At 36.9% G+C, this 12530-nt stretch overlaps 1 protein-coding gene across 6 annotated transcripts in view; it reads right to left on the reverse strand.

The window, feature by feature from the left end:
- The window catches only part of LOC111535634 (histone demethylase UTY), a 227888-nt gene that overhangs the window by 42110 nt on the left and 173248 nt on the right, over window positions 1-12530 (reverse strand). For 4 of the 6 annotated variants that reach the window (XM_026451718.2, XM_026451717.2, XM_026451716.2 and 1 more), the window contains 5 exons: window positions 12454-12528; window positions 11805-11953; window positions 9343-9457; window positions 5418-5605; window positions 4459-4600 (listed from right to left, as the gene is read on the reverse strand). In XM_026451718.2, coding sequence (XP_026307503.1) covers window positions 4459-4600; window positions 5418-5605; window positions 9343-9457; window positions 11805-11953; window positions 12454-12528 — 669 coding nt within the window. Of the gene's footprint in view, window positions 1-2503; window positions 2526-4269; window positions 4601-5417; window positions 5606-9342; window positions 9458-11804; window positions 11954-12453; window positions 12529-12530 lie in introns of those variants that run through there. The other 2 variants (XM_026451719.2, XM_031934988.1) reach the window with 2 other exon arrangements.

Below are 12530 nucleotides of genomic sequence, written 5' to 3' on the forward strand. Positions count from 1 at the left end.
GGCTACTGACTCAGTCTCCCGAGGAAATAACTTGGCCGATCAGACTGGTAAAAATGTGGCTAAAACTCTCACACAACTACTAGCCCTACAAACTACCTGACCCAGGGCCCAAAGAGTTACCCCCAAATCCAGAATACTCAGAGAGTGACCTTCAGTGGATAGACAAACTTCCCAGGGCCCAAATCCTTAATAATTGGTGGAAAGACTCTGAAAATAACATCATACTCCCAGAAAAATTAGGACAACGAGTGTTAGAACAAGTCCATCGGAGCACCCATTTAGGCTCGTGGCGAATACTGGACTTAATAAGACGCTCTAAACTAAAAATTAATGACGCCTCCAGAAAGGCTGATCAAGTAGTCAAAAACTGTGCAGTTTGTCAACTCAATAAGGCAGCTAACCAACCCCAAAGCAGTGGAAAAAGGCACAGAGGAGACAGACCTGGGGCCTATTGGGAAGTTGACTTCACAGAAATAAAACCAGGAAAATATGGATATAAATACTTGCTAGTCTTTGTAGATACCTTTTCAGGATGGACGGAAGCTTTCCCCGCAAAGAGAGAGACTGCTCAGGTTGTGGCGAAAAAAATCCTAGAAGAAATCTTGCCCAGGTATGGATTCCCAGTTATGATAGGATCAGACAATGGGCCTGCCTTCGTCGCTAAGGTAAGTCAGGGACTGGCTTCCATTCTCGGGGCTGACCAGAAATTACATTGTACATACCGCCCCCAGAGCTCAGGGCAGGTAGAAAGAATGAATAGAACATTAAAAGAGACCCTAACTAAATTGACCATGGAGACTGGCGCTAACTGGGTATTCCTTCTCCCCTACTCTCTGTTCAGAGTGCATAACTCCCCTTACAAATTAGGACTTTCCCCTTATGAAATTACGTATGGTCGGTCTCTCCCTATCACCCCTGACCTGAAAGACGATCTCATCCAAGCCGAAGCCAATAATAGTCTTAAACTCTTATTCTCCCTACAAGCCCTACAGAAAGTTCATGAGGAGGTCTGGCCTAACCTAAGAGAACTGTACAAAACAGGACCCCCACCCGAACCACATCAGTTCCAGCCAGGAGATTGGGTTCTCATCAAACGCCATCGGCAAGAGACCTTAGAGCCGAGGTGGAAAGGACCGTTCCAGATAATCTTGACAACACCAACTGCACTCAAGGTGGAAGGAATCGCTGCCTGGATCCATTACACACACGCCAAACCAGTGGATCCAGTCTCGGACCTCGTTGGACCGCCAGTGGCTTGGACGATCGACCGGACTAAAGACAATCCTTTAAAACTCACCTTGCACCGTCAACAACCTAAACCGTAGATATGATATCCCTTTCTCTCACAACGCTTTTGCTTGTACAGGCCTTTATCTGGGAGGCCCAAGCTCAGGGGGCCGCATCCCCGTTTGCTTGCCGTTTTTACTTAACTGAGAATTGGACCGACCATGCCCAGACACAAAAAGAGAGCCAGGTCTTGGCAACAGCTTACTGCCACCCTGCAGGGTGTCAAACGGCCATCTATCTAAATTTCTCTGATTTTGCCGCACAACCGGGAAAGGTCACCCCCGCCATCTGTTTTCTCTTTGACCAACAAATCATCTATTGTAAAAATTCTTGGGTCAAACAGAATGTCGGTTGTCCTTATGGGTCCTGTAAAATCCACACTGTCCAACTAATAGTCCTTAGAGCCCAGTACCAGCCCGTCATAACAGCAGAGTCAGACATCTAAGACCCAAGATTGGCTCTTAAAGGTACCAGAGACAAGGGGGGATGAAAAGACTAAAATGCAGAAATGAAATCCACAGGCAGACAGTCCGGGCGGCGCCTGGAGCCTGGTTAAAGATCGACCTCTGACCTAACCAATTATATTTTAAATTCCAGACGTTGTATGGACAAGCGTTGTGAAAATCCCCGTCCTGTCCTGTTCTGTTCTGATTACCGGTGCTTGCAGCCCCCAGTCACGTACCCTCTGCTTGCTCAATCGAAACCACCCCCCTCCCACCCATGGTTAAGCAAGCAGTTTGTCAAAAAAAAAAAAAAAAAGACCCTAGACGTTTGTTGTTTAAAAAAGGGCGGGAGCCAACCAGAAACTGCCGAATGTTCAAACTTCAAAATGTCAACCAATCCCAATCTTGTAACTGCAAAAATGCCCTAATCTTCTGTAACCTGTTTGTGCCTTACTATAAAAAGTAGGCTTGAGCTGTGCTTGGGACCTCTCTCTTGCCCTCCTGACTACGCCTGTACAGAGAGAGGTCCGGGTTCGAACCTGCAATAAAGTGATCCCGGCCGCTTGGCTTTGACTTCGGTTTCTGGTGGTCGTCTTTGAGGAGGGTCTCGGAACTCAGGGCACAACATTCCCATACTTCCATTAGGCACTGTCCTACCAGAGGTCTCTCTGTGGAGGCTGTCCCTGTGGTAGGCTTCTGTGTCGGCATCCAGGTTTCTAATATATCCTCTGAAATCTAGGTAGAAGCTGCCAAGGTTCCATGGCTCTTGCACTGTAGGCAACACAGACTTAACACCTGTAGAAGTCAGCAAGGCTTAAAGTTTAAGTCCTCTAGAGTGGTGGAGGATGGGTGGAATAGCATCCTGAGGTGGCTGATGGCAGCAATGCTCTGGCTTGTCCCTCCCTACTTTCCACACCTTTCTATTCTCCCCAGTCTCCAGGCTTGTGAGGAGAGGGGCGACCTTCAACATTTCTGAAACGCTTTTAGGGACTTTTTCCAATGAGCTTGAAGATTAGCACCTGGCTCCCTTTTACTCATGCTAATCTCTCTAGTAAGTGCTTGCTCTGCAGCACCCTTGGATTCCTTTCCTGAAAATGCTCTTTCCTATTACATTTCCTTTCCAAATTTTATAATCTGCTTGTCTTTTAATTGTAAATTACATCTTTAGTTCATTCCTTTGCTGCTGGTTTAGATCATAAGCTGTTAAAAGTAGCCACATAACTTATTGAAAGTTTGCTGCTTAGAAATTTTTTCTGCCCCTTACCCTAGGTCATCACCCTTAAGTTCAGCTTCCTGCCAAACCCTAGGGCAATGGAAACAACACAGCCAGGTTCTCTGCTGCAAAGTAACAACAGCGACTTTTGTTCCAGTTCTCACTAAGTTCATCATTTCCATCTGAGATTTCATCAGCAAATCTTTCACTTTCTCTATCAGCTTTTTGGCCAGAAACAGTTTACCAGTCTGTAAGAAGCTCCAAAGTTACCCTTGCCAGACTTCTTCTGAGCCTCATCAGAATAACCCATTCATTATAATACAAACTTTTCCTATCCTGGTCCTTCAACTCTTTGAACCTCTGCCTATTACCCAGTTCCAAATTTGCTTCCACATTTTCAGGTATCTTTTAGCAAAAAGTGGTATCCCATTTCTAAATACTGATTTTCTGTATTAGTCTATTTACTGTTGCTATAAAGAAATGCCCAAGGCAGGGTAATACATAAACGAAAGAGGTTTATATGGCTCAGCTGTACAAGAAATATGGGACCAGGACCTGCTTCTGGTGAGGGTTTTGGAAGGGCAAGGGGAACTGGTATATACAGAGATCATATGGCAAGAGAAACAAGAAAGGTGCTAGTACTTTCGTATTTATATATATGTTTATCAAATTATCAGGCTGTACATCTTAAATGTATACAACTTTCACTGTCAACTATAATATAAAAATGAAAACCATAAAAAATAAACAAAAAACTTACTTAAAAACAGTAAAACAAATTGTCCTAGGAAATCAGTTTTATCAGAATTAGGAGAAAATAGAGATTTGTAAATTTACCAGTATGTATTCATGTACACCTTTATTCTGCTCTAAGTCATAATAAACATGGGTGACTGTCAGCCATCACATCCCCTGTAACTTGCACATATATGCCCAGATGCCCTGAAGTAACTGAAGAATCAAAAACAAAAAGGTCCAGCCCCTGCCTTAACTGATGACATTCCACCACAAAAGAAGTGAAAATGGCCAGTCCTTGCCTTAAGTGATGACATTAATCTTGCGAAATTCCTTTTCCTGGCTCATCCTGGCTCAAAAAGCTCCCCTACTGAGCACCTTCTGACTCCCACTCCAGCCTGCCAGAGAACCCCCCTTTGACTGTAATTTTCCTTTACCTACCCAAATCCTATAAAACGGCTCCATCCTTATCTCCCTTCCCTGACTCTCTTTTCGGACTCAGCCTGCCTGCACCGAGGTGACTAAACAGCTTTATCGCTCACACAAAGCTTGTTTGTGGTCTCTTCACACGGATGCACACGACAGTGACTATTTGTAAGGGAAGCAAATATTTTAATCTTATGTGATTTTATAACACTTATGAATATATAAGATTATTTACATCTTATTACATTTTGCCAAGACTTCTGACGTTTAATGTCAATATAATTCTTTCGAAAAGAAATACTGAATGGCTACCAATACCCCAGAGAAACTGCAGCAATTTTAGAAAGCACTTACTTAATCATTTCAAAAAGCTTTGGATCTGACACTTTGATATTTCGTGCCATATTCCAGGACAGATGCACCATGGGTACCGGTGACTTCACACTTTTTAATTTGTTCCATTCGTATCGTTCCACTGCCAATTTATACTGGCAGGCTAGGAGGAATAAAGCAACAGTCATAAAGTAACCCAAAGTAATAGAACATATGAAGATAACCATTATTTATCGCCTCTAAGGCGATAAATAATGGGCTATTTTCCAAGCCCATTGGAAAAAGTCCCTAAAAGCATAACTTCAATACCAATTCTGAAAACCTGGAAACACTGTAAGACTATTATGTTTTGTGACAACTGTGGTTGAAAAAATCTAATGTAAAGAGCACTCACAATATGCAAGACATTGTGCTAGGTTCTTTCAACATCTTATCTCATTTTATTCTTTCAAGGCCTTCATTTGGTAAAAGAAAATGGTTTGGTAAAGAAAAAATGAAGGCCTGAGAGTTAAAAAAAAAAAACAAACAAAAAACAAAACTTGCCAAAAGTCATAAAGTTAACAATGCAGAGACATGGTCTATTTCAGGTCTTTCTAGCTGTTAAGGCCAGATTATTTATTTATGTATATCAAATACTATGACATTTTTGGGCTGCACATATGGTATATCACATCAACTGAAAATTCTAATGAAGAACTACAATGCTTTACTCAGTAAAGGGCTTCCTTTATAAAAACATAATCTAGCACCCTGAAAGTATATCTTGTATTTCTGCAAAGAAAATGTTTATATTTTAAAAAAATCTGTGTTCTTGGATTGCCATTTTTAAGCTAAATTTAATTTCTGTATTAAAAATTGGTATTTTTTTCCTACAAGAGATATTATTTCTATTTTCAGTGAGTTATTTTCTACTAGTAAAATAATATCTACTAGGTAACCCTTGAAAATAAAAACTCTGTTGGTATTATTATTCAGAATACCTGTAAGTGGACCAACATTCCAGGCAATGTTATTGCACCAGCCAACAGCTTGAACCCAATGTACAGTGCCTGCATTTATCCAGACCAAATCTCCAGGTCGCTGAATAAATCTATACACAGGAACATTTGCTTCATAAAGATCTTCAAGGTTGGGCCACCAAGAACTCATTAAAAAATTCAAATTATTTCTGAAAAAGAAAATAATGAAAATCAAGTTGAAAAGTGTTTTATTTCTGAAAAAGAAAATAATGAAAAATCACCTTGAAAATTAATCGAATTAAAACAGATTTAACAAGAGTTAAAAAAATGCTTTAAATTTTTCTTCCATTAATACTTTGTATCACAGGGCTGGGTGCAGTGGCTCTTGCATGTAATCCCAGCACTTTGGGAGGCTGTGGCAGGCAGGTCATTTGAGGTCAGAAATTTGAAACTAGCCTGGCCAATACAATGAAACCCTGTCTCTACTAAAAATACACACACACACACACACACACATACACGGGCAAACATTGTGGCACGTGCTTGTAATCCCAGATATTCGTGAGGCTGAGGCATGAGAATTACTTGAACCTGGGAGAAGGAGGTTGCAGTGAGCCATGATTGCACCACGGTACTCCTGTGTGGGCAACAGAGAGAGAGAGACTCTACTGCAAACAAAACAAAAAACAAACAACTAAAAAAAGACCTGGCATCACAAAAGCATTGCAACACGAACTGCCTCTTTCATTTCCCGTTGAAGACTTGGGCCAGGGTCCTGAGAAAAATTAAGTGCAGGTGAATACTGATAGACTTACCCAAAGATCAGCTACTATAAGCTTAAACTTACTGTTCAAAAGTCTACAAATTAATATTTAAGTTTCTAATTACAGTTAAACATACTGATTTTTAATTTTGTTTCAATAAGAAATATTTTGACTCATCCTTTCTTTTTAACTAAAAAACCTCAATACTCTGAAATCTCTAAAAATGAAAACTCTGGTTAGAAATCACATTAAGTCATTTAAATCTTAATCATAATTACTGTGGTAGATACAAGAACCAGGACCTCCTCTCAATATTCCTGAGTCAGGGGTGAGAAGGAGAGCAGAAATCATCCTCTACTGCTGTCTGGAATCCTAGGCAGGAAAGGGGAGTAAGGACAGAATGTCTATTTGCATAGGCTTTTAGGAATTAGTTGACTTAAGGCAGCTGAAAAAACCAGCACAAGAACCCATATACACATATACAAACCACCACTGACACCAATACAGACAGATAAAATTATGAAGTTTTAATATAAAAGTCATTTTTTTTGTTATTCTCCTTCATCAGATTTTTTGTATTGTTGCCCAGGTGTGGTAGCTCACACCTGTAATCCCAGCACTTTGGGAGGCCCAGGAGGGAGGATTAGTTGAGGTCAGCAGTTCAAGCCCAGCCTAGCCAACAAGGTAAAACCCCAACTCTAATAAAAATACAAAAATTAGCCAGGCATGGTGGTGCATAGCTGTGAACCCAGCTACTTGGGAGGGTGAGGCAGGAGAATTTATTGCACTTGGGAGGTGGAGGTTACAGTGAGCTAAGATTGTGCCACTGCACTCCAGCCTAGGGGACAGAGCAAGACTCCATATCAAAACAAACAAACAAACAAACAAAACAAAAACAAAAACAAAAAAAACACAGTTTTTTTAAATATTGTGATGTACTGCACAGTAACTACATTAAGTTTTCTATTAAGAATTTAGTAAAATATTTCAAATTAAGTTTTCTCAAGAGGAAGAAATTCACATAGTTGAAAATGTTTCAGATTTAAGAACTAGCTTTTGCTTTGTTTCTATATTTTATCTTTAAAAAATGACAAAAATCTGGAGTTGTCTATATGAAATCTTACTCTGTTTCATTTTATTCTCCTAAAATTGCTTTTGACTTCAGCAGAGGTTAGCAATTCAAGGAATGTTTTGTATGTGGAGACAGAGTCTTGCTCTGTTGCTCAGGCTAGAATGCAATGGTGCAATTTCAGCTCACTGCAACCTCTGCTTCCTGGTTCTATCAATTCTCCTGCCTCAGCCTCCCAAACAGCTGGGACTACAGGTACACATGACCGTGACCTGCTAATTTTGGTATTTTTTGTAGAGATAGGGTTTCACCATGTTGATCACGCTGGTCTTGAACTCCTGACCTCAAATGATCAGCCCTCCTTGGCATTCCAAAGTGTTGAGATTATAGGCATGAGTCACTGTGCCCAGCACGTTTCCCATAAACTTTAAAAAATTTGCCAGTAAACAGGAAGCCAAATGAAAAAAAGAAAGGAAAAGGAAAAAATTATAAGCATAGCACAAATCTGACCTTATCTTACTCATATACTACCAATATAAAATTAGAGAAAATTTTGTATTTAAAAAAGGCAGCAAAAACCAATAAATGCAGACAGTATTTTTTTCAAAAGTTCAAAACAACGGCTAATTACATATAGGGAGATACTTTATGCAAAATAAAGTTACAAGGAAACTGCAAAGAGGACTGCAAAGTTTTTGAACTTAAAGATAAAGAAATCATTTTAACTTCATATTTTTATTATTCCCAATCTTTAACTTTTCAGATATCACATTCCCCCCTCCCCCTAACAATCATTAACCTAAGGTCACTTCTCTGTTCAGAAAGGAAAAAAGCTAAATCCTGAAAATGGCAGTTCTCATTAAGGAAAAATGAACAGAAGTCATTATATTTAAATGTTAACAAGAACTGTAGTATACAACCTCACAGTTTTAAGAAAAAAATTCTCTGTGTAGCACAATAGGGATTCCCCTGTAAAAACTTCTTTTTTCCTTGTTTGTCATTGCTGTTTCTGTGTATTTGGAGTTTCCTAGGTTCAGAACAAAGAGTTCAAATCAAAGTGTTTATTGATGTTTTAAATGTTAAAAAACATCACCTTTGCTATGCTGAGGAAACCTTACGCATCACACAACAAAGGCAACAAAAAGTGATTATTTCTTGCCAGTAGGTAAGAAAATTAACTTTATGTTTTAATAAGATGCACTTTTTACCAAATAAAATGTACAGACGTTCCAAAAGGTTAAAGTAGAAATTATTTTGTGAAACATGCATATTAATTGATTATAATGTAAACTTCATATGTAATTCTCTATGAGAATTTTGTCTATTTTTTTACAATATGTTTTAAATACGTAATAGTTTCAATTATGTCTGTATTTTTCCACTACTACCTTTACCAACTCTAAAAAACAAATCCTGTGATTCCTTTGTTATTGATATTTTTAGGCTGAATTACAAAGATACACACGATTGAGTTACTAAGCTATAAGGGTGCCTTATTTTATAATTTTCCATAATTTCTAAAAACAATGTAAGTACAATTTTTCTTTAAGGCACACTTTTCAAATCTGGAAGAATGCATGAAATTTTTACATTAACATAAAAAACAATTTACTCTCTTATCAATTATCACCACTGCAGAGACTACTTTATGGCATCTTTCTGTTTGTTTGTTTTGAGACAGAGTCTCAGTCTTGTCACCTAGGATAGAATGCCATAGCATGTTTATGGCTCACTGCAGCCTCAACCACCAAGGCTCAAATGATATTCCCATCTCAGTGTCCCGAGTATCAAGGACCACAAGTGCAGGCTAATTATTGTGATTTTGCCATAATTCCTTAGGCTGGTCTCCAACTTCTAGGTTCAAGACATCCATCTGCCTCAGCATTCCCAAGTGCTGAGACTGCAGGCATAAGACACTGTGTTTGGCATGGCATCTTTTCATTAAGTATTTAGATAATATAAAAGATTTAAAATCAAATCACTTAAAAAAAATTTCTGCTGAGCAGTAAGTAAAACCACTGATAGTTTCATTAAGAAACTCAGCTTTGCACTTTGTCCTTTACAACTATTTTCTCATAGTTATGTTAAATGAAAGCTTAGTTCAGAAACCTACTTTTCACAGAAGTCATTTAGAACACCCCAATAATCCTCAGGTACAACAAACCATTCACAATCTCCTGGACCAATATTTATGTTAACAGAGCAGAAGTTGTTATTTTCTTGGTGACCTGAAAAGTAAAAGAAAATTAAAGGCACAACTGCAGCAGCATATGGACTGAGTGAAAAATACATGCTTAGAACTTTGACTAGAACATAATACACAATACATATTAGCTATAGCATTACTATTTCCTTCTCTATAAACGACTTCTCAATTCTCACAAATAGTATCAGAAACCTTATTAAGAAGACAAAGGTATAGTGTTCAAAATGTAACCTGTCTCCTAGCACTCTTAGCTCCTACCACATGTCAAATGTTAGCATATAATGTAAAGAATCACAACTCTTCCACAATGAGTAGGTGGATGGCACTGCCCATGGCAAGGGGCTTTAAAAATAAAAACTACAAATATTAGGACACCATGGGCACCTACCCATGGTGAAAGAGTTAGAAACATTTATATTACATACCATATATATAATCTTAGCTTATGATCTATCAGCAATCTCAACATTTTAGAACACATTAAAGATCATATCAGAATACGAAGTGTATTATAGCAGGCATTATTTCTACTAATGTAATATTGGAATAAAATCTCCATATACAGAAATTCAAAACAATGTTTCTTTAAATTATATCTGGCAAACTAAAACATACTAAATTTCTTCTAAGGAATTTCTTAACAGTTCCATAGGACACTGATGAAGTACTAATGTTATACAAAGAAACCAAAAATCCCAAACACTTCAGAGACAAATGACAAGGAGATTATTAAAAGTTTGGTTATTCCTCTGCTAGATTTTAAAAGAAAAATGACATTTTTCATTTCATGTGATTTATTTCATTTTCACTGTGAAAATGAAAGGTGTTTAATATCTACGTTTATTTGCACTGTATTATTCATTGGACAGATCTGTGAAAAGTATCTTATCATGTGCCAGTCTCATCGACCTGTTGAATGAAAGTTCCATGAATTTTGTCAGAAACAGAGATTGAATATCTTAGCTTGTCTTAAAAAAAAAAAAAAACAGGTCAATGATTTAGCAATGATGAGGTTGTATTGCTATTTTTAGAGCTCTGAGTTGAGGTGGAAATTTTTCTGAAGAAGTACCACATTCTGCCACTGTTATTGACCACTTACTGGCCATGAAACTTTACTGCAGGCTTCAAAACATTTCTTGATAAATTCAACCTAAAAATTACACAGCAAAGAGAACTTATATGTGAAACTTTTAGGATGATAAATCATTCTGAAGACAAAAGAAATTTTCTGAATTGCAAGTAGTATCAAGCTGCTTTTTATACACTACTTCTTATGCTACTAAAAACAAGTAAGAAGCTAAATCTCCAGTAGCACAGACATTTGCAAACATATACTTCTTTAAGTTCAAAATATAATTTCAGCAGCATTTTCCAAACCTCAACAAAAGTGCAGGAAAATGTGCATATTTCAAAAGCCATTTGTACTACTGTGAGGTTTTCCAACTGAAGGTGCAACTGACCTTCAATTTGAGGAAATTAATCTGCAATGTAATGAAACCCAAAATGAAAATAACATAAAAGGAAACAAAAAGCTAACCCTGTAAGTGTCTTTAAGGCAATTAATATACTCAAGAAAATATGCTCAAAGTTTGACATTAGTATATGGTAGTACTGATACACTTGAAAAGACATTTTTGAAGATCTTAGTACCACAGAACAACTTTAACAGATGTACATTTGTAGTTAATATTGATGACACAAGAACACAGTATTTGAGCCCCAATGAAGTACTATTTCCTCCAAAATAATTCCATTCTTTTAACTAGTAAAAAAAATACATTCATTTGTTATTTATTTTGATTTTCATCAATAAAAATCCATAAAAAATATGAGTTTTTATTTTAATAGAACACCTACAAAATATCATCAATGGAATCTCTAGGCTTGCAAAGTTTAAAATATTTAGTATCTAGCCCTTTAAAGAAATGTTTGCTTAAAATTAGGAAGTTTTTGAATTACATTTTACTAAAAAAAAAAAAAAAAAAAAAAAAAGGGCATCACATACTTTAAGCATTGTCAATGAAATTTTTATTATATATAACTTGAGTAAACTGGTTCATAATACATCATTCTTACTGTAATTGTGGTAAAACCTCTGAAAAACAATGTTAACTTGTCATTCCTAACACTCAGTAACTTAGCATCCCTTTCCCAGTTCACATTTTTCTGATTTTTTTCATATAAAAATGATGGAAAAACAATACTCTGAGCTCAATTATAAGAGTAATATGAACATTTTTACCCATAATAAAGAATTTTAAAATCCTTTTGGCTTTAGAAGTATAAATGACAACGTGTTCTCTTTGCCTGTTCCACATGATAATCTCCATTTTTTCAATCATATAAGGTATGTTAGTCATTAAAATCACCTGGTGTCCGACTCCCAGGAACTTTCATATATAGTTGTACTGTATTCATGCCCAGAATGGTATGTCCAACGTGGCTTAGAAGATTTCCTGCTGACACCACACGCACAAAAGCAGGAAGTTTAGTCAGTTCATGTAACTGTAACTTCCACCTGCAATAAAATAACAGATTAAGAGTAAAAACTCATGAAAATTACCATATCCTCAAAAACCCTGTGAGTCAATCAGAAAAATAATTAAATCTATAAATATTTTACCTGTACAGTCAGTACAACTAAAGTGTTTAACTTATTTCAAAAATAATAGTCTTAAGACAAACACAGATTACTGAAAAAAAATAATAAAATGTATAACTACTAAATAAAAGAAACAAGTTATCTTTCATTTATAAAGTTGTATTAATAGAGAGGATACTTTGATTTTCTTAAGAGTAACATTTTAATTGTAAAACCCTGTCAAAATAATTTCAGAATTGTAGTGTTATTAGGTAAAACTAACACATCACCATAAAAAAACAAGAAACAGAGAGACAGAAAAATAACTAGGAATAGGAAAAAAATAAAAATAAAAATAGAAAACTAGACAATTCCCAATCCTGCAATACCTTCATTGGTTCAGTTCATGGAAACAGTACTAGGGCAGGGAGACTTACTTTTTGTTATCAGAGAGGTCAATGTTGGTCCCAAATTTTATGGTTTTAAACGGTCCTTTCCTTCTCCTTCCAGAACT

Source organism: Piliocolobus tephrosceles, chromosome Y, assembly GCF_002776525.5.
Source record: "Piliocolobus tephrosceles isolate RC106 chromosome Y, ASM277652v3, whole genome shotgun sequence".
Classification (NCBI taxonomy): Eukaryota; Metazoa; Chordata; class Mammalia; order Primates; family Cercopithecidae; genus Piliocolobus; species Piliocolobus tephrosceles.